Here is a 24410-nt window from a genome sequence, read left to right as displayed (position 1 = left end):
AAGTCATAAATGGATCTATTGGAAAGACCTATTTCTGTCTGTGCATTTGTTTTCCTTCTGCTGCTTATTACAAAGAGTGCTTGAAACTGTAAAAGATGGAGTAACTTTGGCTTTCAGTAAGAGAGGACAAAGATCAGTCCTCTAACTCCAAAATGAATTCTTCCTGTACAAAAGGGACATATTTTTAAAGCCCTCTGGTTAGAGAAAGGGTTTTACTGATGCTTAAAGCACACAGTGATCATAAAAATTAAGAAAATGAAGTTCTTTATCTGAAAAGCTTATAAGGGCATCCAGGGGTACTGTGACAATAACAGCATAAGGATCCGCTCAAATTATCACAGGCATGTTTATGATGGCTTCCCTGCAGCAATTTATTAGAAAAAAAAAAAAAAAAGAATGAGTGGTATATGGCCTTCATGGTTGCATGTAACACAGGTCCTGATGCAAATCTGACCTTCTCCACATGAACATAGCTTTGCTGATCTTTGATACACTGACTGTTGCATGTTTAAACAGATATAATTGAGAAATGATGAGGGAACTCAAGAAAATTAGACATTAACATTTTCCTCCTCCACTCTTCTTGGTGCAGTTCAAGCCCAGGATTATGAACAACAAACAAAATCAAACTATGCTTCTCCATCCCTCCTGCAGCGACAAAATTGTAAGTATTTTTCTGCTGATCTAAGTTTTTGTCTCAAATTAAGTTGATAAATAGTAAAATTACTTATTCCTAGCTAGAATATAATTTCCCTTCATCCCCTGTCCATCCCGTCCCATCCCGTCCCGTCCCCACCCCACCCCCCAAAGAAAAAAAAGAGAGAAATCCTCTGTACAATACATCCAATTCTCAGACTGCTCTAAACTGGAGAACTTCCTCTGAGTTCTGGCCCAGTGGATCTGGTCTTCCGATACGATACAGTTATCTAATCTTTAACGTCATGAAAGGTACATACGTTTTATCTAAAAGTGTATTTTCAGAAGAGGTGTGTGTATATACATACATATCACCAAGGTACTTGATAGTAGGTAATAAAAGACACATCTTTTATGCTGTGTCAAGATGACTGCATCACTCACGAGAGAATAAGAAAACTGTAAGTACGTTAAACAGCACAAAAATTAAACACTACAAGATCATGCATAACTGTACAGAACAAACACCGTTACTGTACAGAGCAAAATAAGGGTGGAAGAATACAATGCTGATTGGTATATTAGTGATAACAGGCTGAAACAATTAATCACTAAGCCTGTCCGGCAATCTGCAATTTGTGAGGTCACTAGCTGGTAAATAAAAGTGATAAACCCAAACTGGAAGTGTACCATAAATTAATTAATAACAGTGAGTGCATTTAATTGTTGGAACAGATTGTCAAGGAATGCAATATGTGTGCTTTCCATTAAAATCCTTGCATCAAGACTAAATGACATGGTCTTTCTAAAACACGTATTTGTCTTAGTGATATCTTTTTTTTCTAAACGCAGAAGTCAATGGCTGTTATAGCACAATCTACAGTTTGGAATTAATAAAATTCTACAATTTGAGTACTTTCAAGGGACAATGAATTCCTCAGACTCTCATGTTAAGAACATCACATTACAGGTTCTCTAAGTACTCTATCCCTTTCATTGCTGGATCCAAAGAGAAAACATTGGATTTGGACATGGAAAATTTAGGACTGGATTGTACCAATAGAAGTCTTTGCAAGAAAAGCACATGATTGAAGTTTCACAGAATTTAAATAGCTTCTTAAAAAAAAAAATCTGCTTAGAGTTGGTTGTGCAAAAGTACATGTCTTAGCACAAAAAAAGATATCAGCTTCAGAAAAAAAAAAAAACAGTTCCTGTTTCTCATCCTCAGCTTCTAATATTCTTCAGTAACTTTCTTCTTGTAAGTGTACTGAGAGGCAAAGATTCAGGCATAGACATTAGCACTGCTTTTTCTGCATTCCTATTACAACACTGTGCTCCAAGGATCACATTGCTCCTTTTGAGTTCAGAACACCTGGGCCAGCATCAGATGGGAGTCTTGAACAAATAATAGAAGAAAACACGACAGCCAAAGAGCATGGTCTTTGGGATCTGGCTTTAGTGAAATATATAGAAAGACAAGCCACAAAGCACTGTGTAAAAACCACCAATAAAATCTTGTGGAAACTCCCCCCCTGGCTTGTAACTAGTAGTAGGAAATGTTAATCACTAAAGAGACTAGGCAATCTCTATTCATTTTGTAGGACTTGTATTAAGATTAAACTTGATCATTTTTTCCTCCTTAGATTTTCCACCAGCTTCGAAATCCCAAGTGAAAATCATTCCACCTCTTCCAAACACACTGAAAGTAAAGGGTAAGTTAAACAAATGTCACGGCTCAGATATCTGTGATCTTGTTGATCACACAGGTAGAGCATGGAGAGACAAAAGAGATTAATAAATTGTGTAAGATCCTTTAGCATCACAGAATAAAAAATGAACAAGGAAACTAGTCACTTTCTCAGGTAAGAAGGATAATCTAAATGTGACTCCAGTACTCAGCCTGCATTTTGTTAATATGATGCAGCTGTTGAAAAAAATTATTTGGAAAAAAATTATAATTTTTTAATATATATATATAAATAATACTGGGATAAGTCATGCACAATATCTCCAGTAAAGAGAGGGAAATATTAACGTGTTCAAAGCACTGGTGAGACCCCTCATCTAGGGTATAGAGTACAATTCTGACTAGCCATGTTCAAGCAGGGTAAGTGTAAATCTGGAAGAGATGCAGAGAGGGACTCTGAGGATAATCAGAGAGATAGGAGAACCTATCTATTCTATAGGAGAGATAAGTGATTTCTATAATGGGTGCGGGGAGGAACAGGGAGGTGGAAACCCTTCAGAGTGTAATACTGGCACAAGAACAACCGGGCATACATGAGACAGGAATACGTTTTGGAAGATGCTGGCAAAAGTCTTCCAGCCATTCAAAGATTGCGGCTATGAGTGGCCTTCCCTAGTCGGAGTACCAGCTAGTTTTAAACTAACTTTAAAGTGTTTTTATGGTGAAACTTTAGAGTTCCTAAATTTAGGAGAGGATTTATAGTATATGGCTGTCAGCAGAAGCAGAGCATTGGACGTAGGGTCCTGGGAGGTTTCTTTCGATCTTAGGCCCTATATCCCTGTGCAAAACAGATAAAACAAATAACAGATCGATAAACAAATAGCTTGACAAGAAGGAAAACAGAAGATGGGCTTTTTGAACAGAGGTTAGTGAAAGAAATAAAAGGGGAAAAGCAACTAAAGGGAGGGTATCTACAGCAAATTACAGAAAATTCTTACTGCTTATTTTGAATCCACAGCTGGCAACCCCTCTCACAATGGCCGTGTGTGCAGCACATGGGGTAACTTCCACTACAAGACCTTTGACGGGGACATCTTTTACTTCCCTGGGGTCTGCAATTATATCTTTGCATCCAACTGCAAATCTCCCTATGAGGACTTCAATGTCCAGATTAGGCGTACAATGGTGGAAAATTCTACTGTGATCACTCACGTCATCATGAAGCTGGAAGGAGCAGTGATTGAACTGACCCCTGGCTCGATCCTGTTTGATGGCAAAACGTACGTTCATAACTTGAGACTACTCTCGCTGCTCTTATTCCCGGTGGGCTCTTTGATCAAGCATCCTTTTCCCTCATCTGATCTCACATTGCTCCCAAGCAGCTTGAGGGTCAGTTCCTTCCTGAAGTACCAACAAAAATAAGAGGGCCTGGCAGTCAGCTAAGTGCCGCTTCTGCAGATTACCCCTCTGTCCATTCTGATCAGATGAGCTATATCCCAGATGCTGCCCCATTGCTAAAACTGTGTATCTATATATATACAATTGATTTATGAGCTGGATTCAGTTAAAGTGTTAGGTTTTTGCACCCTTTAAGTTTCTATTTTCCATTAATTTTACAAGAACAAGATCCTTGAGAGGAATTTTTGGTGGCTTTTGTCCTTACACCGAACAGTATGCAGCTTGTACCTGCACGCATTTAAAATAAGCTAGTCTGGAAACTTGCTATCTATGTAGCCATGGTATCACTGACTTTAGTGTAGGGTGTGAAACCTGTCCAAAAGGCTGGTTAAATATTTGGGCAGCTATCCCACAGTGACTTGTGTATTATAGCAGCTATGTACAGTGAGCTAGCCTAGAGGTTAGCTTGGGTACACCTTTCTGAATGACACTCATGTCACAGAAAGCCTAAATAGCCTATTCCTTTATTATCAAGGGCTTTAAGGAGTGAATAGCAATATCCTGAAGCATACTACCTGCAAAACAGAACCTCCCAGTACTTTTTTGAACAGTACAACCAAAGATGCATGCCAACATTTTACCTAGCAAAACTTCATTAACAGAAATAGCTGAAAGGAACAGCAGGGAAAGCCAGGCTGATCCATTTGCACCATGAGAAGAAACTGCGTAGGCAACAGACAAAATGTTACAAATTTGTGTTGTCTGTGTTTAGTTACTGCTCTTGACTCATTTCCTCACCTACGCATGCGGAAGCTTCTCAAAGAGAATGAGAAAGGATATCAGCGTGGATACTCAACGGCTATTCTGTCCCTACCCTCATTGAATTAGGGTGATCTTTCCCCAGGGTTCAGCTGCCCTTCAGCCATATGGGAGTCTTCATAGAGAGAAGTAACAGCTATTTGAAAGTTTCTGCCAAGTTAGGACTGACCTTCCTTTGGAATGAAGAGGATGCCCTCCTGGTAAGAGAACATCCGAAACACGGTAGAAAGCCTGTATTTTGAAAACAGACTGTTTAGATATTTCCAGCCTTAATCAGCCAGGCGGGTATTAGTTACTTTTGAATTTGTGTCCTTTTTTAGAGTATTGTTCTGTCTTCCAGTCTTCTCCCAACTTTCCTTTTTTTCCCACCAAGCTCAGCTCAAGATCAATAGAACCCTGAATATAACATTCCCACCTCACAGCGAAGTACTCCTCAGATTCCAAACCTGGCAATACTTTGATCTTCACAGCCCCAGGACTAGAATAAAATCAAGTTTTTCTTGGTGTTCACTGCTGTTCCCAGTGGTACCTACCTTGTTACCACACAATACAGCCTGCACAGCATACAGATGTCAAATTTTGAGTGCATAAACAATATTGATGTAGGCTGTGTTCCTAACCATCAAGACTGACAATACCATGAACCTAAGCTCTCTTTCCTCTTTACTTTTAGGTGGAACTAGACAAAAAATATGCCAATCAAACTTGTGGGCTTTGTGGGGACTTCAACGGAATTCCAGCTAGCAATGAATTTTTTTCAGAGAGTAAGTCGTAGAAAGCATTATTAAGTATTGGAACTTTGTTTTTCCTTCTTTCAGCACTGTACTGTAACACACTCTGTGGGTTGTATTAACTGAAAAATTAGTGATATTTTATGTATTTCTAAGATGTCAGTTTATATATAGAGTCAGGGCTTTGAGATGTATTAGACTTCTTCCATCACTGTTAGATCTTTTAAGATCTGCCACGTGCAGCTTTCTACTTGTTTTCAATAGTTAGGATCCAGTTCCTTGTATAACTTCTTCACCTCCTTTCTTCTTTCATATTATAGTGATATTTCTTAGTAATCACTGTTCATGTCATAGCAGATAATGTCGCAAAATATCTCCATGTAAATATTATTCTAATATTTGGATTGCTTCTTACAGACACAAAACTGACTCCTATACAGTTTGGGAATAAGCAGAAGATGGATGGACCCACAGAGCAGTGTGCTGATCCTATTTCTCCTGATGTTCCGACAAGCTGCTCAACTGAATTTGTAAGAACCTCTCTCTCAAAATTTGTTTTCTCAGTGTAAAATACATTCTCTCTGTCTTTGGGGAAAATTTGTTAGAATCAGAAAAAAAAAATATAGCGTGAATATGACTCAACTGTAGATCTGGAAAGAAAATTTTTCTTTTTTTTTTTTTTTTGGTCATTGTTAAAATAAATGGTAAAAAGTGGCATTCCCCTTTCAGTGAGAAGACTGGATACTTTCATGAGAGAGAAATTCTTAAGGATAAGATAAGGATATCTTTATACAAAGAAACTGTATAATGCTTGGGAAGTCACCTGAGCTGAAAGGAACTCAAGATAGGGGAGTTAACCAAAGGAGTTCCATGTGTACTTGCCCTGTTATTATACTTTTCCCTAAACATCTGCTTATGGCTACTGTAGGTTTCTGGACCAGATGGACCTTTGGTTTGTTCTGCTACATGCCTTAAATAATTAGTTTGATATTTTCTAAACACTGGTTCTACCTTCTCTATTTTCCCTCCTAGGCTTCTATCTGTGAGACAGTATTAACCAGTAAAGCATTTACAAGCTGTAATGCACTTGTGAATGTTCAGGACTACATTGAAACTTGCATACAAGACCTATGTCACTGTGACAGCTCCATGGCTGACTTCTGCATGTGCAACACCTTTGCTGAATACTCCCGGCAGTGCGCTCATGCAGGTGGACAGCCTCTGAACTGGAGAACCTCAGAACTGTGTCGTAAGTATCTCAAGAAGGGACTTTCACCTGTGCTTACTACCTATATCTAGTGAAGTTCAAATATGTGTCCTTTTTCCCAAAGAAGACACCCATTTAAAGGTGCATGTAATTTTCATGCAAATCAGTTTTAAACCTGAGCATATTCAAGACATTTGGAATATGGAATTTTAGAGGATTTTGCATTACTAAGGGTTTTTAATATATATCAGAAAGTTTAAAATGTTTCATCCTCCACTTGGATCAGGATTTCCCATTATAGCTCGACAGAAAACTTCCTAAACTGCAAATACGGTTTTCTCAACATTTCGACGGAAAAGTCAGCATTATAATACTATTTCTACTTTCAGCCAAATTATGTCCTTTCAACATGCACTACCAGGAGTGTGGCTCCCCCTGCTCTGACACATGCAGCAACCCAGAGCGATCTGAACTCTGTGAAGATCATTGTACAGATGGCTGCGTCTGTCCTCCAGGCAAGTTTATTTCCTGCCCTCTTCTCATAGCCAAAACTGCCAGAACGCTTACCTGTACGCATTTAACAACTTCCGTACTCTGTGTCACTCTCATCATGTCATTGCTGTTATTATCATCAAAGTAATTGCTACATTTCTTCCTTGGTACACATGCATCATTTCTATTCAGGTTACTAAAAATACCCTTTTAAACAACAAATGCGTCTGAGACATGGACATAATGACGGAACTGAAAATTAGATACTTTGCTCCTAACAATAAGGGGATAAGTCTTCAACTCTCAGCATCTATAGTCAGTTCACAGAAAGTATGTCATGTTTTATCACATTTTGCCCACAATGATAACTTCTGGTGTTAGCAAAGCTGTGTCTGGTTCCCCGAATTACCAAAGCCTACCTGTCCAGTGCTGCGTGCCTAAACAACAGGTAGTTGAGGGAGCACTAAGAAATGTATAAAATCTGGTGCTTCAGAGAGCTGAATATCAGTACAAGACAAACAATGCAAATGTGTTCTCTTTGTGTAAGCTTACTTCTGGGGCTGAGAATTGTTGGTGTTGTGAGTGACTGTATGGTAGGATCCTTGCAGCTCTTCTGCCTATCCTCCACATGTCTCACAGAATTCACCACCACTGTTTTGTATAATAACATGACTTCTCTTAGATAATCCTCTGCCTTTGGGTCCAAAAATATTTACTGTACAAATATGTCCCTAGGCAGTCTTACAAACGGTTCATCTATTTCACCTCATTATCTAGTAATTTTAATCCTACTTCCATTCTAAAGAAGTCCATAACAGAAAAGTACTTCCCTAGAGGTCTCTTTTGATCACCCTAAGATTTTAGATCGGCTTCAATGGAATATAGCCCTTCAATCCCTACACGGCTGGCATCCTATTATTTTAAAGTACTTTCTATTCATTTTCTGTATAATACAGAAGAAATGGAATATGCTTTCAGGCATGTACTAGATATGTGTACAAAAGCAGGTTCTGCAGTGTGCAGAATGAGTAACAGCCCATTTCTTTCCCTAGGAATGGTATTTGATGACATTAATGGTGCTGGCTGCATTCCCCGTAAAGAATGCCACTGTACCTATGAAGGTGAAACTTATGCTCCTGGTGCCTCCTTCTCATCTAAATGCAGATCATGGTAACATACTCCTGTTCTCATACTTCTTTTTTTAACATGCGTTACTGGAACATTTTGAAGACAGGGGAAAATTACTAATTTCCCCTTAAAAAGAAATGAGGAACTACTTATCAACCAAAATTCCTTGATTACACATTTTTAGAGGATAGTTACATGCCTGTTTTCTCCTCCCACTTGGAAGCAAAAATTTTAGCTTAGATATAGGTATTTCAATTTCAAGACCAATCAATTAAAGGAAAAAAAAAATCAAATTCAAATACTGGAGGTGTTTAAAAATGTGAATTACTGTGTTAGGTCCTTTGCAGCATTGCAGTCTAATACTAGGATGCTCATGTAAATGCTATGGAGGATGTGACATTTAGGAACGTGTTGCATTAGACAGTGGGAGATCACATTTGAGAGGCATGTTTGACAGATACGATATATATATTTTTAATATCACTATAATTACTGAAGTATTACTGCCTAAGTGTATGCAAATGGACCTATCTATCCATGAATAGAAGAACTACAAACATGCATGGTATTTTACAAAAAAATACTTAACGTGTTGAAGCTTAAGCCATGCTAATGGTGATGGGGGGGCAATCCTTCACATGCAGCAGAATGGATGCCAGATTCACCAGGACTGAATTCTGTCCAAAGACTGGAAACGTACAGCAATATATATAAAAAATTATCACTAATATAAATGTGCCTGCCCCATACTCATTCTGACATTTCAGAACAATGTCGATTTTTTTGACAGTATGATCAGTGCTTCAAGAGGAAAATTAAGGCATCAACGGCTCTTATTGTCTCTAATTTCATTTTCACTTGCATTACCCAAGGTTACTAAATGCCTTCTTCATTTCAGTACCTGTGTTGGAGGTGAATGGTCTTGTATCACCCAGTCATGCCCTGGGACTTGCAGTATTGAAGGAGGCTCCCACATTTCAACATTTGATGAGAAATACTATTCCTTCTTCGGAGACTGTAGCTATGTCCTAACCAAGGTAAAAATAAGTCACAATCCTTGCTAAAGCAATATGCTAAAGGAAAAGGTTTTTATTATATATAACATTGTTTAATTAAAAGTGCTGGATATCACATCAACTCTCTGAAACTTAGCGGGTCAACATGGAGTCTTAAATGGATTTCAGGGGAGTTTTCTGTTAGGGTTATACTAAGTAGACATATTGTAGTAGATTTGTATTCTCTGATTATCGTTTAAGAATTGCACTGAGTTTTTAGGTTCTATGAAACAATCTCCATGCTTCCCATAAACTTTTAAATTAAATATTGCCTGTCTGCTGTTTTATAACTGTCTCCTTCTGAGCAATGTGTTGATTATGTCCATTGGTACTGTCTTTTTTGTCACAGTTAGCATAGTTCAATGGCTTATTTGATTAACAGTATTCATAATGGAATTATTATTATTATTATACAGAATTCATGTAAGAGGAGTTATTTCATTAAGGTGATCAGCCTTCCAAACAGTGTTTCCCAGTAGACATAGAACACTAGAGTTTAAAGGGAACACACCAAGAAGTCATGCATGTATTCTAAATATTGATGAATTACAAAAGCATCTAAGATTTCCTGCAGTTTTTAGTTTAGTAGGGACTGAATTCTGAGTAGATGCATCTAAAATAATGACTACAAATTTGCAGATTTCAGAATCCTAGGTGAACAATTTTCAGAAATAAAATCTGTCCTCAAAAATCTCAAACTGAATGTTACCAAGAAAGAAAACCATAAAAACTTAGAAAAGAGGTAGAATGAGACAATTCAGAAATAGATTAGACTAAATCAATGAAACTTTTTAATGAGATTCACAAGCACTGGGATTGATGCACAATAAAAAAGATTTTCAGAGGCTCTGGAGGCACAGAAAACCCTTAAACTTGGCAAAAAAAGGTCAAAAAGCCCCCAATTTCAGCATTAAATTTCCAGATGGCTGTAATTATGCATCTGAGCTGTCCTCAATCTTTATTATGCCAAGAAAATGATAAGACACATTCAGAATCACAGCCTTCTGCGTGTTTCCCTGCAACGTCTTGGCCATTACGCATACTTTGAATAAGTTCACAGAACATGGTCTAATGAAAATCAGAACCATGAGAAAAAAAAAAAAATAATTTTTCCTTTATTCTGTAGTTTAGTGAATAGTGGTTTTAGCTTAATTTTCTGCTATGAGAGGATATGTAAATGCATATTTCCTGCCTGTTAAAAGATTGTCCAAATCACCAGGCTCTTTGGTAATCTGTTCAGTGCAGAAGAGACTGGAAAATTTTCTCTTCCAGGTAAACACCATAATCAATGGGCAAGAATGGCACACTTCCTTCTTCTTCTCTAGTGTATTAAACTAGTATTACCTAAACATTAAGAAGTTTTAATGTTCAGCTTAATATGTCTAACTTGCCCTTGAGTGTCAGAAGTAATGGGTAACTTCCACTGTGCAGACTGCACGAATGCCAGTTTGCTTGGTGACTCTATACATGTATGTAAGAACATATAAGCAGGAAGAAAAGGAATAAATATTTTTAAAGACTCACTTTATTGAGAATGCCATTTGAGTGTGAATCTTTTTAGCATAACAATATTTTAATACAACAAATCCTTTTAACAATATATTTTGTTCTCTTCTAGCTCTGTGACAGCAATGAATTCACTGTTCTGGGAGATATCCAAAAGTGTGGCCTGACTGACACTGAGACATGCCTCAAGGGTATAGCTGTCAGCCTGAGTGGAGGACAAACTGTAAGTAGCAAATGTAGACACCTAACACTCTGCAGGGATGTTTTCAAAGCTTAACAGACAAGTAGTTTGCAAATTACACATAACAGCACAGACAAGAAATCTGCACTGAGTTTTCTGTTTTATCTCATTTGAACTTTATTCATAAAGAAAAATTAAGAATAACGTAGGTACATTGGAAGTCAAGATACTAGTAGTTTTCTGTCATTTAGTTATCTCTGGGCTTTTGCCTGTTGGTTTTGACAGACAATGGACCACAGTAACAAAGATTGAAGAAACAGTATAGGAATCTGAACATCACCCCAGTCTCCTCCCACTTTTTTTTTTTTTTCCTTTATCCTGAACAATACGATATAGAAAATATTTGGAAGGTGTTTTACCTTTTCTAAATATGTTTGATAATCATTGTCTTTTCTTGTGGACAGAACATTGTGATCCAGCCTTCTGGCAGTGTATTTGTGAATATGATCTACACACAGCTGCCATTCTCTGCAGGTAAGTTCCTCTGAAAGACTTCTGTAATATTTCTGGGTTTGACTTTAAAATGTTATTACATCAGTTAATCTAAAGCCAAATTCTACCACTGGTTACACTGCAGAAAACCCAAGGTACTCCCATAGAGCATAGTCTCTCATTTTTAAAGTAATAGGGTTTGCCTATTTTAGCAAAATTATGATGTCATTTTAGCGATATCTAATTAAATGGAGATTCAATTCCAACAAATAGCATCACTACACACTTTGAGATGTAAACATTGCCATATGTGAGGAAAGAAAAATTCTGATATGCAACAAGATTCCAATATCTGAAGTTGTTTAGTTGCCTATGTTGCCTCTGTGCCTTTGCTTGGCACAGATCCATCACTGGAGAGTTACTCTCAAAGCAGTTCTTCTCAGATATTACTGCACCTGAACAGAAAGCAAACCATGAAAGGACAGAATAAGTCCAGGTTGGAGTCTAACACTGAATAATGCTATATAATTTTCATCAAGCAAAGATGGTCTTTTAAATAGCAAAAGAAGTGTATGTTCTTCCCCTTTTTTTAAAACAGCTGACAGAAATAATTTTATACATTTGTTGTTTAGGGTAAAGACAGCCTGTTTTGGTGCTGGATTTGAAATCCTGTATGGATCATTTTCCCCCCAGTTCTTCAGAAATTAGGATCATATCAAACACAGCTGTAGATTCCCTCTATATGAGGAACAGTCATTTCAACTGCTCATCTCATATGAAATTGTAACTCTTATGTCCTTACATCCCTAGCGAATGTCACCATCTTCAGACCATCATCTTTCTTCATCATTCTGCAAACTACCTTTGGTCTTCAGCTACAGGTTCAGCTTGTGCCTCTCATGCAAGTTTTTATCGACTTAGACCCATCACATAAAGGGCAGACCTGTGGTAAGTGATTTTATAGTAACAACTGCCTTCATCAGTATGCTTCATCCTGTAGGAGACTTTCACTGCCCATCTGCTTCCTTTTAGGTCTCTGTGGAAACTTCAATGACATACAGACAGATGATTTCAAAACCACCAGTGGTGTAATAGAGGGTACTTCAGCTGCCTTTGGCAATACTTGGAAAACTCGGGCTGATTGTCCTGATGCTAAAAATACCTTTGAGAACCCCTGTACCGTCAGCATACAAAATGGTAAGCTCAGCGTATAGTAACCGCTCTTTTAAGATGGAAAGAAGGAATAAGCTGATCAGCCACCAAACATTCAGCCAAAATAACAGTGAACCATTTGCACACAGTTTTCCTCAGTTGACTCTAGAAGACTTCAATGGATAAATAATACCTAGGATAATATTTTGGATCTTCAAAAATACTCCTTTGGATAAAGAAAGCAAGCAAGTGGTTTTGCCAACTTGCTTAAGGGAAACTGGAACCATACAGCGACTGAAGTAGCATATTTTTAATTCACATATATGAACCTTCTTTTTCAAAATTCAGCTAAGGATGTCTTAGTTTATTCCATGAGAACTACCATAAATTAAGAGCATTCAGTTTATGAGGAGTTCATACTTCTGTATAGAGGAAGTGAAAGACTGTTTTTCAGCAAATGTAGAACTGAATTTCATTATAAACTTAAGCTTCTGCAATTTCCCAGCAGGAAGTACAGTTACACTGAGACAAGAGTTTGGACAATGAAGTGCAATAGAAATTCTTACCATATTTTCAATTCACAGACCAGTATGCGCAGCACTGGTGTGGACTGCTCTCTGATACCATGGGACCTTTTGCTGAATGTCACTCAACAGTGAACCCAGAAGTTTACGAGAAGGTACTCAGCTTTTATCTTTTTCCCATTTAAAAGAAAAGTACTCAGATTTCTGATACTAACACCTCAGAGAATGACTTGCCAATTGGGAGGAGTTGCATTCAAGATAGTTCTTTTCAAGCCAAGGGTTCATTTTTATCTACACATCACAATAATTACTCCTTTGTAAAGGTATCTTTCTTTCCATTCCCAGGAGGATAAACTTACAGGTGTATTCCTGTTGCCCATAGTTTTAGGCACTAGCCTAAATGCCTAAGCTAGGAACTTGGACTCCCTGGACTCCTTAGGAGGTCAAAGGACAAAAGCCATCCCTCCCAAGATATAAGGAAAGCTTTAGACAGAATCTCAACTAGCACTTCGCTTAGTTGTTTTGAACTGCTCTCAGAAGGCTTTTGCATATATCCAAGGACAGGGCAAGAAATGTCTGTAAGAAGCAGTGAAGAGATTTAGATAAGATGTGAAGAAAAAGGTTCCAGGAATTCAAGGTGATGAAGCTCTGGAACAGAGTGCCTGTGAACTTTACAAAGCCATCCTGTTACTGGAAATCTGTAAGACTGTGTTCAACTAACATCTTCTGGAATGACATTATAGTGACCTTGCCAGGCATAGCAGCACATTAAATGACTTCTAGTTTTCTTTGTCCCTCTGATGCAGAGAGCCCAAGCTCCTAAGCCTAAACCTAGAAGTTGTGTGGAATCAAACACTTGTTCTAAGTATGTATGGCACAGTGGCTACAAACTGGAAGTAGTTGAGAAACCTACCAACACCTGAAAAAGTAAAAAATAACAAGAAAAACAGCTTAAAATTGTGGACCTCTAATTACACTCTCCTTGCAAAGTATCTTTTTTGAAAGTGCTCAATGAAATATTCAAATGACAATAGGCATATGTTCATTTATGCCTAAGGATTACACTCGCCTTTAGCTCTAATGAACAGGACACTGTAAAAGCTATAGAGTTCCATGGCTTTGATACGATGATCTGATGATCTTATGTCATCCTCTGTCCCTAGAACTGCATGTTTGACACGTGTAACTGCGAGAAGAGTGAGGACTGCATGTGTGCTGCCCTTTCCAGCTATGTCAGGGCCTGTGCTGCTAAAGGAGTTCTCCTTACTGGATGGAGGAGCAAAGCCTGCAGTAAGTTTTATATCTCTTTGCCTCTTGAAAATGATCATCCAAAAGGTCCGACACAGAAGCTCTCAGGGATTCCCACAGTATATTGTGTTAAACTGTGTTTTAAGTAGAGCATTGAGTTTCAAGAATTTGCAAAGGAAGGGAATACCATAAAAGATAAACAGTAAGCAGGGAGAAATATAAAATAGAGGCTTTGTTAGATTTCTTGATCAGAACCAGCAGAAGCCTCATGGACCTCAATACCCTTGCAACAGGAATAAAATAAGTAGCTATTTCTCAATTTACTTTGAAAAAAAATATAAAAATAACAATGAAGAAAAACCACACTATGCATTAATATAATGGCTTTTTTTTTCTTTTTTTAACCTGGACAAAACATTTGTCTTTGTACATTTATAGGGGAAAATTCTCTTCTAGCAGTAAAAAAAAATTACACTATTGAGGATATCAGTAAATCATATGTACATACATTGCTGTTTATCATATATACTTTACCTCAGATTTTATACCTACATTGATTCTTAAATGAAATACAAATGTAACTTATCTTTTTACTCTCAAGCAAAATACACCACCTTGTGTCCAAAATCTTTGAAGTACACTTACAACGTCGAATCCTGTCAACCCACCTGCCGCTCTCTGAGTGAGCCTGATGTCACCTGTAGCATCAAGTTTGTTCCAGTTGATGGCTGCACCTGCATAAATGGAACCTACATGGATGAAAGTGGCAAATGTGTGCCCGCTTCTAGCTGTCCTTGTTACTACAAAGGAATGCCTCTGTCTTCTGGAGAAGTTGTTCATGATAATGGTGTTGTCTGGTAAGAGATTTGTAAACAAAAGAATAAGATTGAATATAGGCAATCATGAAACTGTATATACATTGTGCAATCTAGTCAGATCAAAAGTATTTATCTCACTAATAATTTCAATATGAAATATCACAGATCTTTAAAAACTGTTAAGACTATCCATGTTTGGAAGGTTGCACTTAGACTACTACAGGAATTCAACAACCCATACTGTGCTGGGTTAGCATTCACTAACAGCCACACTCCCACCCAGTCCCTCCCTCCCTCCCCAGCACACATACTTTTCTTATCCATGACTGTAAAAGACTTATTCCATGGTGAAAGATGCATGACAATCCCATTACAGATTACTCTCATCATGAATGGAATCTGAACTATTCTGAAGGATAGATTTAACCAGGCAAATGAACAGAGCAAACCTGTATTTATATGGAATATGCCTTGGTCTTGCTTGGTCTGCTCCAACATAAAACATTTTTCAATAACACAATCTATTCTGATAAAAGACACATTTTCTCTGTTTTGTCACACAGTATTTCTTCATTATTTCAATTTCATTAGGAAACAAGCTGAAATTTAACAAAGGAAAAAAATATATCCATTCTTTCTTTTTTTTTATAGCACTTGCACCTATGGAAAGCTGAGCTGCATTGGAGAGAAACCTGAACCAGGTAACGTATCACTTAAGACAATTCTCCCCTTCCGTCTTTACCCTTTTCAGTTCTCTCTTTTTTTGTCATAATGATACAAATTCTACAAGTCTGAAATCAAATAAGAAAATGAACTGATGACTTCTGTAATGTAGAGCATATTCCCAAAATATAAAGAAACACTGTCTTACCTTTCAGACAGCTGAAGTTATAACCCCCTGGACTACCCAGGGGCAAAGAATATTTGGTCACCTCACTGAATGTGAGGAGAATACCATCCACATTTTAAATGAAATAAAAGTACAAAAAGCCTCAAAAGATACAACATAAAACAGGATCTTTGCTTTCTAGGTTTTTTGGGGTTTGTTTTTTGGGAATTTTTTGGGGTTTTTTCTGAAAGTGTTTCATGAAGCTAACTAAACATTCATTTCTATGAGTAGTCCAAGCATAAGCACAAAAAACAGATGAGCATAACTTCAAAACAATATTCAGTTTCTCTTTCTGGTCAAATGTATTATATTAAGATATTCACATCTGAGAAAGGGGTCAATATTTTTCTTCTGTTTGCCTTAAGGAAACACAAAGATATAAATACATGGTTGATCTCACATTTCTCATGGATTTTCTCTTTTTCAGTCTGCCTGCCTCCCATGGTCTATATTGACTGTGGCAATGCCACTACAGATTTGATAGGAGCAGGATGCCAGAAGAGCTGTCAAACTCTAGATATGGAATGCGTAAGTATAGACTCTTAATACCCAGTTGAAAGCATATTAAACTAGATCTCTTTTACAATTACCAGCTGCATCAGGGAAATGTTTCAAGACATGTTTTCTATATGGTCCTTACAGTACAGTACCCACTGTGTCTCTGGCTGTGTATGTCCTCATAACCAAGTGTTAGATGGCAAAGGCGGCTGTATAGCTCCAGAAGAATGTCCATGTATTCACAATGGGAATTCCTATAGACCAGGAGAATCAATCAGAGTTGGCTGTAACAACTGGTAAGAGCATATTGAAAAGTATTATTTTCAAGCATCTGAAAGAGAAGTTTAAGTTTGAGATTAATTACAGCATTTCTTGCTAGTGGTATCAAGATTTATAGGAAGGAATCCTACATAAGATGATTGACTTAGTACCTAAAAAGCAAGCTCTGTCTGTTTTTTACAATGGCCCACAGCACTGAAGTTGCAAATAGTCAGAAGAACAATATGGTTTGGATGTTGTCATTTGAGTCACAAAAGCTTTTTTCCTTGCATTCCATTGCTGCATGTCAGTACATCCAACAAGATCTGGAAATGTGAAAGGTTTAAAGTATTTTCTAACCCAAATTATTCATGACGTCATGAAGTAACACAGTCTTTGGGTAAATCCCAAAGGTTGCTAAGCTATATTGCATTTCTGAGAACAAGTAAACCTTACTTTTTCAGTATAGGCTTAAGCAATTTTAAAATCACATTGATATACATGCAGGAATGTACATATAGCTATATCATGTGTACGTCTGGTTTTTACATTTGGAGTGGTTTTTGTCTTACATAGCACATGTAGAAACAGAAAATGGCACTGCTCTGATGAACCTTGCCTGGAAACCTGTTCTGTTTATGGAGATGGGCATTACACCACCTTTGATGGCAAACGCTTCGATTTTGAAGGAGACTGTGAATATGTTCTGGTCCAGGTAACAGAGTCCTTCCCAGATTTTTGCACTATTGAAGTGCCTTGCATTGTACATATGACCATGTAACATAGTGAACACTGAACATCATTGCCCTGTTTCAGAACTACTGTGGTCAACAAAGTATGAATCAGGGAACCTTCAGAGTCATCACTGAGAACATTCCATGTGGCACTACAGGAACCACCTGTTCTAAGTCTATTAAAGTTTTCCTGGGGGTAAGTATTTTCTTTAATAAGTTGTACCCTGGGCCTAATGTACCAGAAGGGACAGATCAAGCTGTCCCAGATAGACTGCATTGCAGAAGTATCCCCCAAGACAGTGAAAATGTTACTCCAATTCTTTGCTCACTGCTAGAGAATGCAAAAGAGGGAGTTCTAAAGAGAAAGTGCTTACCTTGGGGTTGTTGAATAGAATTATTTTAATGATTATAGAGTTATTTCAATAGCTGTTACTGGCAATACATAAAACTGTACTCAATAGGTGACTTATTTAATTGGCCTCTAACTTTCTCTTTTCCTGTCCTAGAACTATGAGCTGGTACTCAGTGATGGACACTCTGATGTCATCCAGAGGACACCTGGAGGAAAAATGCCATTCCAAATCCGTTCCATGGGCATCTACCTGGTGGTTGACACTTCTGTTGGCCTGATACTCATGTGGGACAAGAAAACCAGTATATTCATCAAACTTAGTCCCAGTTTTCAGGTACGTTGTAAAACCCAAAACCTGGATAAATTTTTTTCTGAAATATATTCATGTTATCTCTCAAAGAAAAAAAAAAAGGAAATTTAGTCTGTAACCAGAAGACTGAAAGAGCAGCATTTGCATATTAGTATCCTTATAATGCTGACTTAGATTGTGTAGTGCACATTTTACTTATGTTATTCAGCAATGGCATAACAGCAACTATATTAGTAGCTTTCTTCTTGAAAAGCCCTCACTGAAGAGATATATTCATGATTAGATAAAACTAATGAACTCAATAGTAAGAACAAAAACCATGAGTCTACGCTGTTTCTTATCTTTATCCTTCCTAACAAAAAATTAGACAGATCTCTTCACAAAAGGTGTTTTGTGGCAATGTCCAAGACTGCTACTGAAGAGGCCTAGATAATTTCAAATAAGATTCCTCCTGAGGTCTGTTACTCACAGATGCTGAGAAACTGTACCTTACTGATCTTTGTCATTTTGCGTTTATCCCCATGCAGGGACATGTCTGTGGACTTTGCGGAAACTATGATGGCAATGGAAATAATGACTTCACTACTCGCAGTCAGTCTGTGGTAGGAAATGTGCTGGAGTTTGCCAATAGCTGGAAAGTGTCTTCTAGTTGCCCAAATGCCAATCGTACCAAGGATCCATGCACAGCAAACCCATACAGGAAAGCCTGGGCACAGAAGCAGTGCAGCATCATCACTAGTGGAGTGTTCGCGAAGTGTCATTCCCAGGTACGACAAAAACTTCAGTCTTATATTCTCATGAGTGAGAAATTACATTAATTTTTATGTGGAATAGCTGAAAAATACACTAAAATACACTTTATCATGCTTGACAAAGTGAAATCAGACCAAGTTCCAGGGAGACTGCATAGAAATTATTTTCACTTTCATTTTCTCAGCTTGTGCCTTGAACTAGTACACTAAAGAAATTGATAGTTGGTTGTTTGTTTGGGGTTTTTTTTAATAGAAGGTAGAATCATAAATAAATCTCAGGATGTTTATTTTCTAATCGCATAATTTTCTACTAATACAAATATCAACCACCTGATATATATGACTGCATGCTAGATTGTAGTAATGTAACGATATTCTTTCTGCAAATATATCTTCAGCATCAAATAGTTCTTAGCATTACAACTTATTAGTAACAACTTTATTCTACATTTTCCTCTTGATTTTTCAAAGCTTTCTTGTGGTTTCTTCCTGTCTTTCTCAGTTTAGATATTTTATTCAGCTCTTTAAGGACAGTGAATGCGTTTTAGAAGTGCATCAAAACTCTAAGGTTTTCTCCAACAGGTTGAACCAAATGAATATTATCAAGCATGTGTGGATGATGCTTGTGCCTGCGACACTGGAGGAGACTGTGAATGTTTCTGTACAGCAGTAGCTGCTTATGCTCAAGCGTGCAATGAGCTGGACATCTGCATTGCATGGAGAACCCCATCCATTTGTCGTGAGTTTGACCCTACTACTTTTTGAAGAGGTCCAGAGGGAAAGAAAACAGAGAAGAAAATAAGAAAAACAAGTAGAATGAATAAAGAAAGAAGGATAAAATTGTATTTGTAAGAGACACTGATATATTCTAAAAACAGAAAAAAAAAAAAAAAAAACACAACAAAGCAAGTTGGCTAAATCGCTGGAAGCCAGTCTATCTTCTTAAAGTGAAACCATTGATAGTAACTTTTCCAACAGTGTCATTAGTGTCTGATTTACTTGTTAATCATGATACACAACTAGTGAACTATATTACACTCCCACCAGTCTGCATCAGTCTTGGTGTAAATGAATATCAGTGCATACTAGCTCAAATCAGATTTAATTAATTGATTTTTCATGCTTAATGTGTTTTTTGTAATTTGTTTTATGCTTTATAACTTTATTGATGTCAAAAGGTGATAAGAAGTGTAACAATTTTATTAAATTAGAAAAAAAGGCAATATACTGTCTACTCCCTATGTGATTATGCTGATCACATGGGATTTTTACCCAGCAAAACTGAAGGACTGTAGAGCAAAACGATCAAAGGCCTTTTCCTGACATTACTCCTTCCTCTAGCTCTGTTCTGCGATTACTACAATCCACAAGGGGAATGTGAGTGGCACTACCAGCCATGTGGAGCCCCTTGTATGAAGACCTGCAATAATCCAAGTGGGAAATGCCTTCATGAGTTGAGAGGTTTGGAAGGTAAACATAATCATGCATATCTCATTCTACTTATAAAAAGTTAAAATGCAATATGATTAACACGATTTATATTACTCAGTATATGACATGTTTATATTAGAAATTATAAGAAGACATTTTCTAATTAGTATCTTACTCTCTGATCGATTATGAACTTTTTTGGAATGAAGATGAGGACAAAATCCTCGAAAGCTTAATTTTCTAATTAGTATCTTACTCCCTAATGAATCATGAAGTTGTTTGGAGTGACAATCAGGACAAAATGCTCCAAAGCTTAATGTGCAGTCAAAGGAATAGCACTAACAGAGTCTAAACTTCCACTTACCATATGGGATAATTTGGGGAAAACAGATATAAGCAGAGTGTAGAGTTACTTCTGCTTGTGAAAGGCCTAGTGTCAACATAATTCTCATTTTTTATTGCAGGCTGCTATCCACAATGTCCAAAGAATAAGCCCTATTTTGATGAAGAAACCATGACTTGTGTTTCTACTTGTGGTTGTTATGAAAATGGAAAAAATTACAAACCAGGAATGAAGATGCCTTCAGAGCAGAATTGTCAATCATGGTAGGATTTGTAAAGATTTTAAAACATTGAGTTTAAAGCCGTGGAATGTAATTCATCATGCATTAAATTTTTTGTTTGCCAACAGGAACGAGGCCAGTCATAGGCTGCTGAATAATGCCTAATTTTCTTCTATTCCCAGGAACTTAAATGATGACGTTGTGAAATATTTTACGATAGAGAGATGAATTTACAATTTACTCATATTCTTATTAAAGTACTTCAAAATTACTATTCTTATCATTATTAAGTAAAGCAAATTTAAAATAATAATATAGCAACAGTCTGAGAATTTTTATTAAGATATTCCTAAAATCATTACATGAAATTATTTAGAAGTTAGCAGGCAATTCATCTTCATTGTTTTGAGCCTGTTTCTGTTATTGCACTGGTACTTGCATATTTGCAGCACCCAGCAGGTATTCCCACAAGTTCTGTCGGGATTTATGACATGTTGGGATACGTGCTGCTAAGCCTTCTATCAAATAGCTCAAAAAGTTATCAGAACCAGTTGTGAAGCAGTTAACAACTGTCCTAAGATACCTTTAAAGCAGCTACACTTGAATACTGTAAGCAGTGCAGTCAGAATGCCAAAGAGCTTAGCATGAAGCCCATCAGAGCTAACCCAACTTTCATGTTTTGCAGTTCATAGACAGCTTTGTCTGCATCATCTAATGTCATTAACAGCACCAAACCTAACCTGTTAAATACATATCTATATTTACTTAAGCTTATTCAGTGTACAGATGCCCTTAGTCACCATAAATAAATATATCAAGATTCAATTCTTAACAGATAATAGATAAATTCCCTTTAAAAACAGAATTCATTCTTGCATCTTTTGGAAGTCTTATGGAAATTTGCTGTGTAGACAACATCAGCATCCATGATACAGTGACCCTTTCTTGAATGATACATTTACTGCACCTTCCCTTCCAAAAAATAAGTATACCTATCAGGGAGATAAGAACATTTCAGATCACTGCTCCCCACATATTTGTCCAGCCCCCAAAAGCATCGGTAAGGATACTGCATGTTTAGTATGCTGGCATAGAAGAGTTGCCTTTCTTGCCAAAAAAATGAGTGATCCTATCCAACCTGAATTTGTACAACAGAACTGAATATCTAACTCTGAGAAGATAGGGTCTTTCTACATTAAACATACAATGAATAGAAAAAGGCCATTAGAAAAAATTGAAACAATAAAATGATATCACGAACCAATATATTCACTTTCATCATCTCCTTTTTTCTCTTTTCCAGTGAATGCACAATTCATGGCAAAAAATGCAAATATGATGAATATGGTAGGTTGACAAGGTTTTTATCTGAATAGGATGCATTTGAGGTACTCTGTGCTTTGGATACCAAGAAATAACACTGTCTTTTGATTTACAGAATGTGTCTGCATTTATGAGGGACATAAATACAACTATAAAGACGTGATCTACAATACTACAGATGGCACAGGAGGGTGTATTGTTGCAACCTGTGGTCCCAATGGAACAATTGAAAGGATTGTCTATGAATGTCCAATCTCAACATCACCCACAACAGCAACAACATTTCACTTCAGCACTACGACACCTGCCACTACTTCCACAGGTACATCCTCTATAGCCCATAAGAGCGTATTCTGCTCATTAGTGAGTACAATATAGCTATAAAACCATGCCCACACTCACAACATAAATGAAACAATGCAACCTCAAAATAAATGACAGTAAGTCTCCTTTGTTAGTAGCATTTGGTTTCAGTCAGTATTTGGTAACCAAACTGATACAAGGAACTAAATATAGAAAATAAAACCACTTCTGAAACATCAAAATGGAAATGACTGAACACTGGTTTGATACTATTTACTTATCTTCGTAGTATATTACTTTCTGTAAAACTCCTGTTAGGCTTCACAGTATTTATAATGACAATACTAAGTGGATTGCTCACATATTAGCACTGAGATACCGAAATTCTCATTTCTAGAATTCCCATTCAGCATTCTTCAGGTTGGTAATTTCCAATTACTATGAGCACATGTTGTTTAATGCAACAAGTATTCAGGATAAAATTTAGAACAAGAAGTTTTGAAATCCAGAAACCATCAGCACTGTTGGGATTCATTAGCTATTTTCCAGTCATTTCACAATGAGAATTCACCTGCAAATGCTTACAGACTGCCCTATGACCAGTAAACGGTTTGTTAAGACCAGAGCTAAAGTGCAAAGTGTAAGGGGTGCTAATACTGCTGTATTGGACATCTTTTACTTCAAAAGGAGGAGCAAAGACAATGTATCATATTGCATGAGGAGTCAACTCGTTGGAAGGAAAAAAGTACCTATGAATCTAGATGGATAGACTAAATGTTACTAAGCAATTACACTGAATCAAATGTTGAAAAAGTGAGATTTTTTTCCCCCAATGTGTATAAATTATGTTCAAGACTTATTTCAGCATTTTGTAAAGCATAATAAACATTCTCGTGGGAAGTAAAAGTTCCAAGCACATTAGTACATTAAATTGCTGGGATTTTCTGTTCTGCCTCGTATTGAGTTATAAGTACACTGAACTGATGCACGGCAGGCTCACAAGGCAAGCAAAAGACCTTAGGAAAATCAACACATTTAATATAATGAAAAGTGATATACACAGGAATTTATTCTGATTCGTGGTCTCTTTTTTTCCTTTCACAGTGTCACCGACTACATCAGTATGCGTTCATGAAGTCTGTGAGTGGTCAGAATGGTATGATGGCAGTCTGCAAACCCCTGGATATGATGGTGGAGATTTTGAAACCTTTGATGATTTGAGAGCTAAAGGTTATGAAGTCTGTAAAGCTCCACGGGCTGTTCAGTGCAGAGCAGAGAAATACCCTGATATACCTCTGACAGACCTTGGCCAAGTAGTAGAATGCAGTACAACAACTGGGCTTTTATGTTACAACAGAGATCAAATTTCAGGAGTGTGCAACAATTATGAAATTAGAATCTTATGCTGTGTTTATGTACCATGCTCTTCCACAACACCGACAACTGCAGCTAAGAGCACAGAAACTCCAACTGTAGAAACCACATCATTCTCAACCACGGTAACATCACCAACTACTACAATTTCTGAAAGTACATTCACAACTTCAACTACTAAAGAAACAACCACAACTGAAATTACACCACCTGTCACCACTTCTCCCTCGACACCTCCTCTTTGCATTAAAGAAGAATGTCACTGGTCAAGGTGGTATGATGTCAGTTATCCAGGCTCTGGATACAATGATGGAGATTTTGATACAATCCAGAACATTAAAAATGAGGGATATAAAGTCTGTGATAACAGAAAGGGTGTTGAATGCAGAGCAGTAAGGTTCCCTAACGTACCATATCAAGAACTGGAGCAAGAAATAACATGTAATACAGAAGAAGGGTTGATATGCTACAATAAAGACCAACTACCACCCATCTGCTATAACTATGAAGTAAGATTTAACTGTTGTGTATATATAACAGTACCGTGCG

The 24410-nt window shown here is 37.2% G+C and overlaps 1 protein-coding gene across 1 annotated transcript in view; it reads left to right on the top strand.

The window, feature by feature from the left end:
- The first annotated feature begins 941 nt into the window (after window positions 1-941).
- Window positions 942-24410, top strand: part of MUC5AC (mucin 5AC, oligomeric mucus/gel-forming) — a 51440-nt gene continuing 27971 nt past the window's right edge. Inside the window, exons 1-30 of the mRNA XM_074918644.1 lie at window positions 942-948; window positions 2280-2348; window positions 3342-3603; window positions 4626-4740; window positions 5214-5304; window positions 5689-5801; window positions 6304-6520; window positions 6868-6993; window positions 8023-8140; window positions 8997-9135; window positions 10772-10882; window positions 11305-11374; window positions 12143-12280; window positions 12365-12529; window positions 13069-13163; window positions 14172-14298; window positions 14858-15113; window positions 15726-15775; window positions 16391-16491; window positions 16606-16757; window positions 17296-17434; window positions 17536-17649; window positions 17960-18139; window positions 18643-18882; window positions 19450-19606; window positions 20209-20337; window positions 20763-20904; window positions 22165-22208; window positions 22300-22506; window positions 23592-24370. Of these exons, the coding sequence (XP_074774745.1) occupies window positions 942-948; window positions 2280-2348; window positions 3342-3603; window positions 4626-4740; window positions 5214-5304; window positions 5689-5801; window positions 6304-6520; window positions 6868-6993; window positions 8023-8140; window positions 8997-9135; window positions 10772-10882; window positions 11305-11374; window positions 12143-12280; window positions 12365-12529; window positions 13069-13163; window positions 14172-14298; window positions 14858-15113; window positions 15726-15775; window positions 16391-16491; window positions 16606-16757; window positions 17296-17434; window positions 17536-17649; window positions 17960-18139; window positions 18643-18882; window positions 19450-19606; window positions 20209-20337; window positions 20763-20904; window positions 22165-22208; window positions 22300-22506; window positions 23592-24370 (4653 nt within the window). The remainder of the gene's footprint in view (window positions 949-2279; window positions 2349-3341; window positions 3604-4625; window positions 4741-5213; window positions 5305-5688; window positions 5802-6303; window positions 6521-6867; window positions 6994-8022; window positions 8141-8996; window positions 9136-10771; window positions 10883-11304; window positions 11375-12142; window positions 12281-12364; window positions 12530-13068; window positions 13164-14171; window positions 14299-14857; window positions 15114-15725; window positions 15776-16390; window positions 16492-16605; window positions 16758-17295; window positions 17435-17535; window positions 17650-17959; window positions 18140-18642; window positions 18883-19449; window positions 19607-20208; window positions 20338-20762; window positions 20905-22164; window positions 22209-22299; window positions 22507-23591; window positions 24371-24410) is intronic.

Source organism: Athene noctua, chromosome 14, assembly GCF_965140245.1.
Source record: "Athene noctua chromosome 14, bAthNoc1.hap1.1, whole genome shotgun sequence".
Classification (NCBI taxonomy): Eukaryota; Metazoa; Chordata; class Aves; order Strigiformes; family Strigidae; genus Athene; species Athene noctua.
Note: the sequence above shows the minus strand (reverse complement) of the source record. Positions and strands in the feature narration are given on the sequence as shown.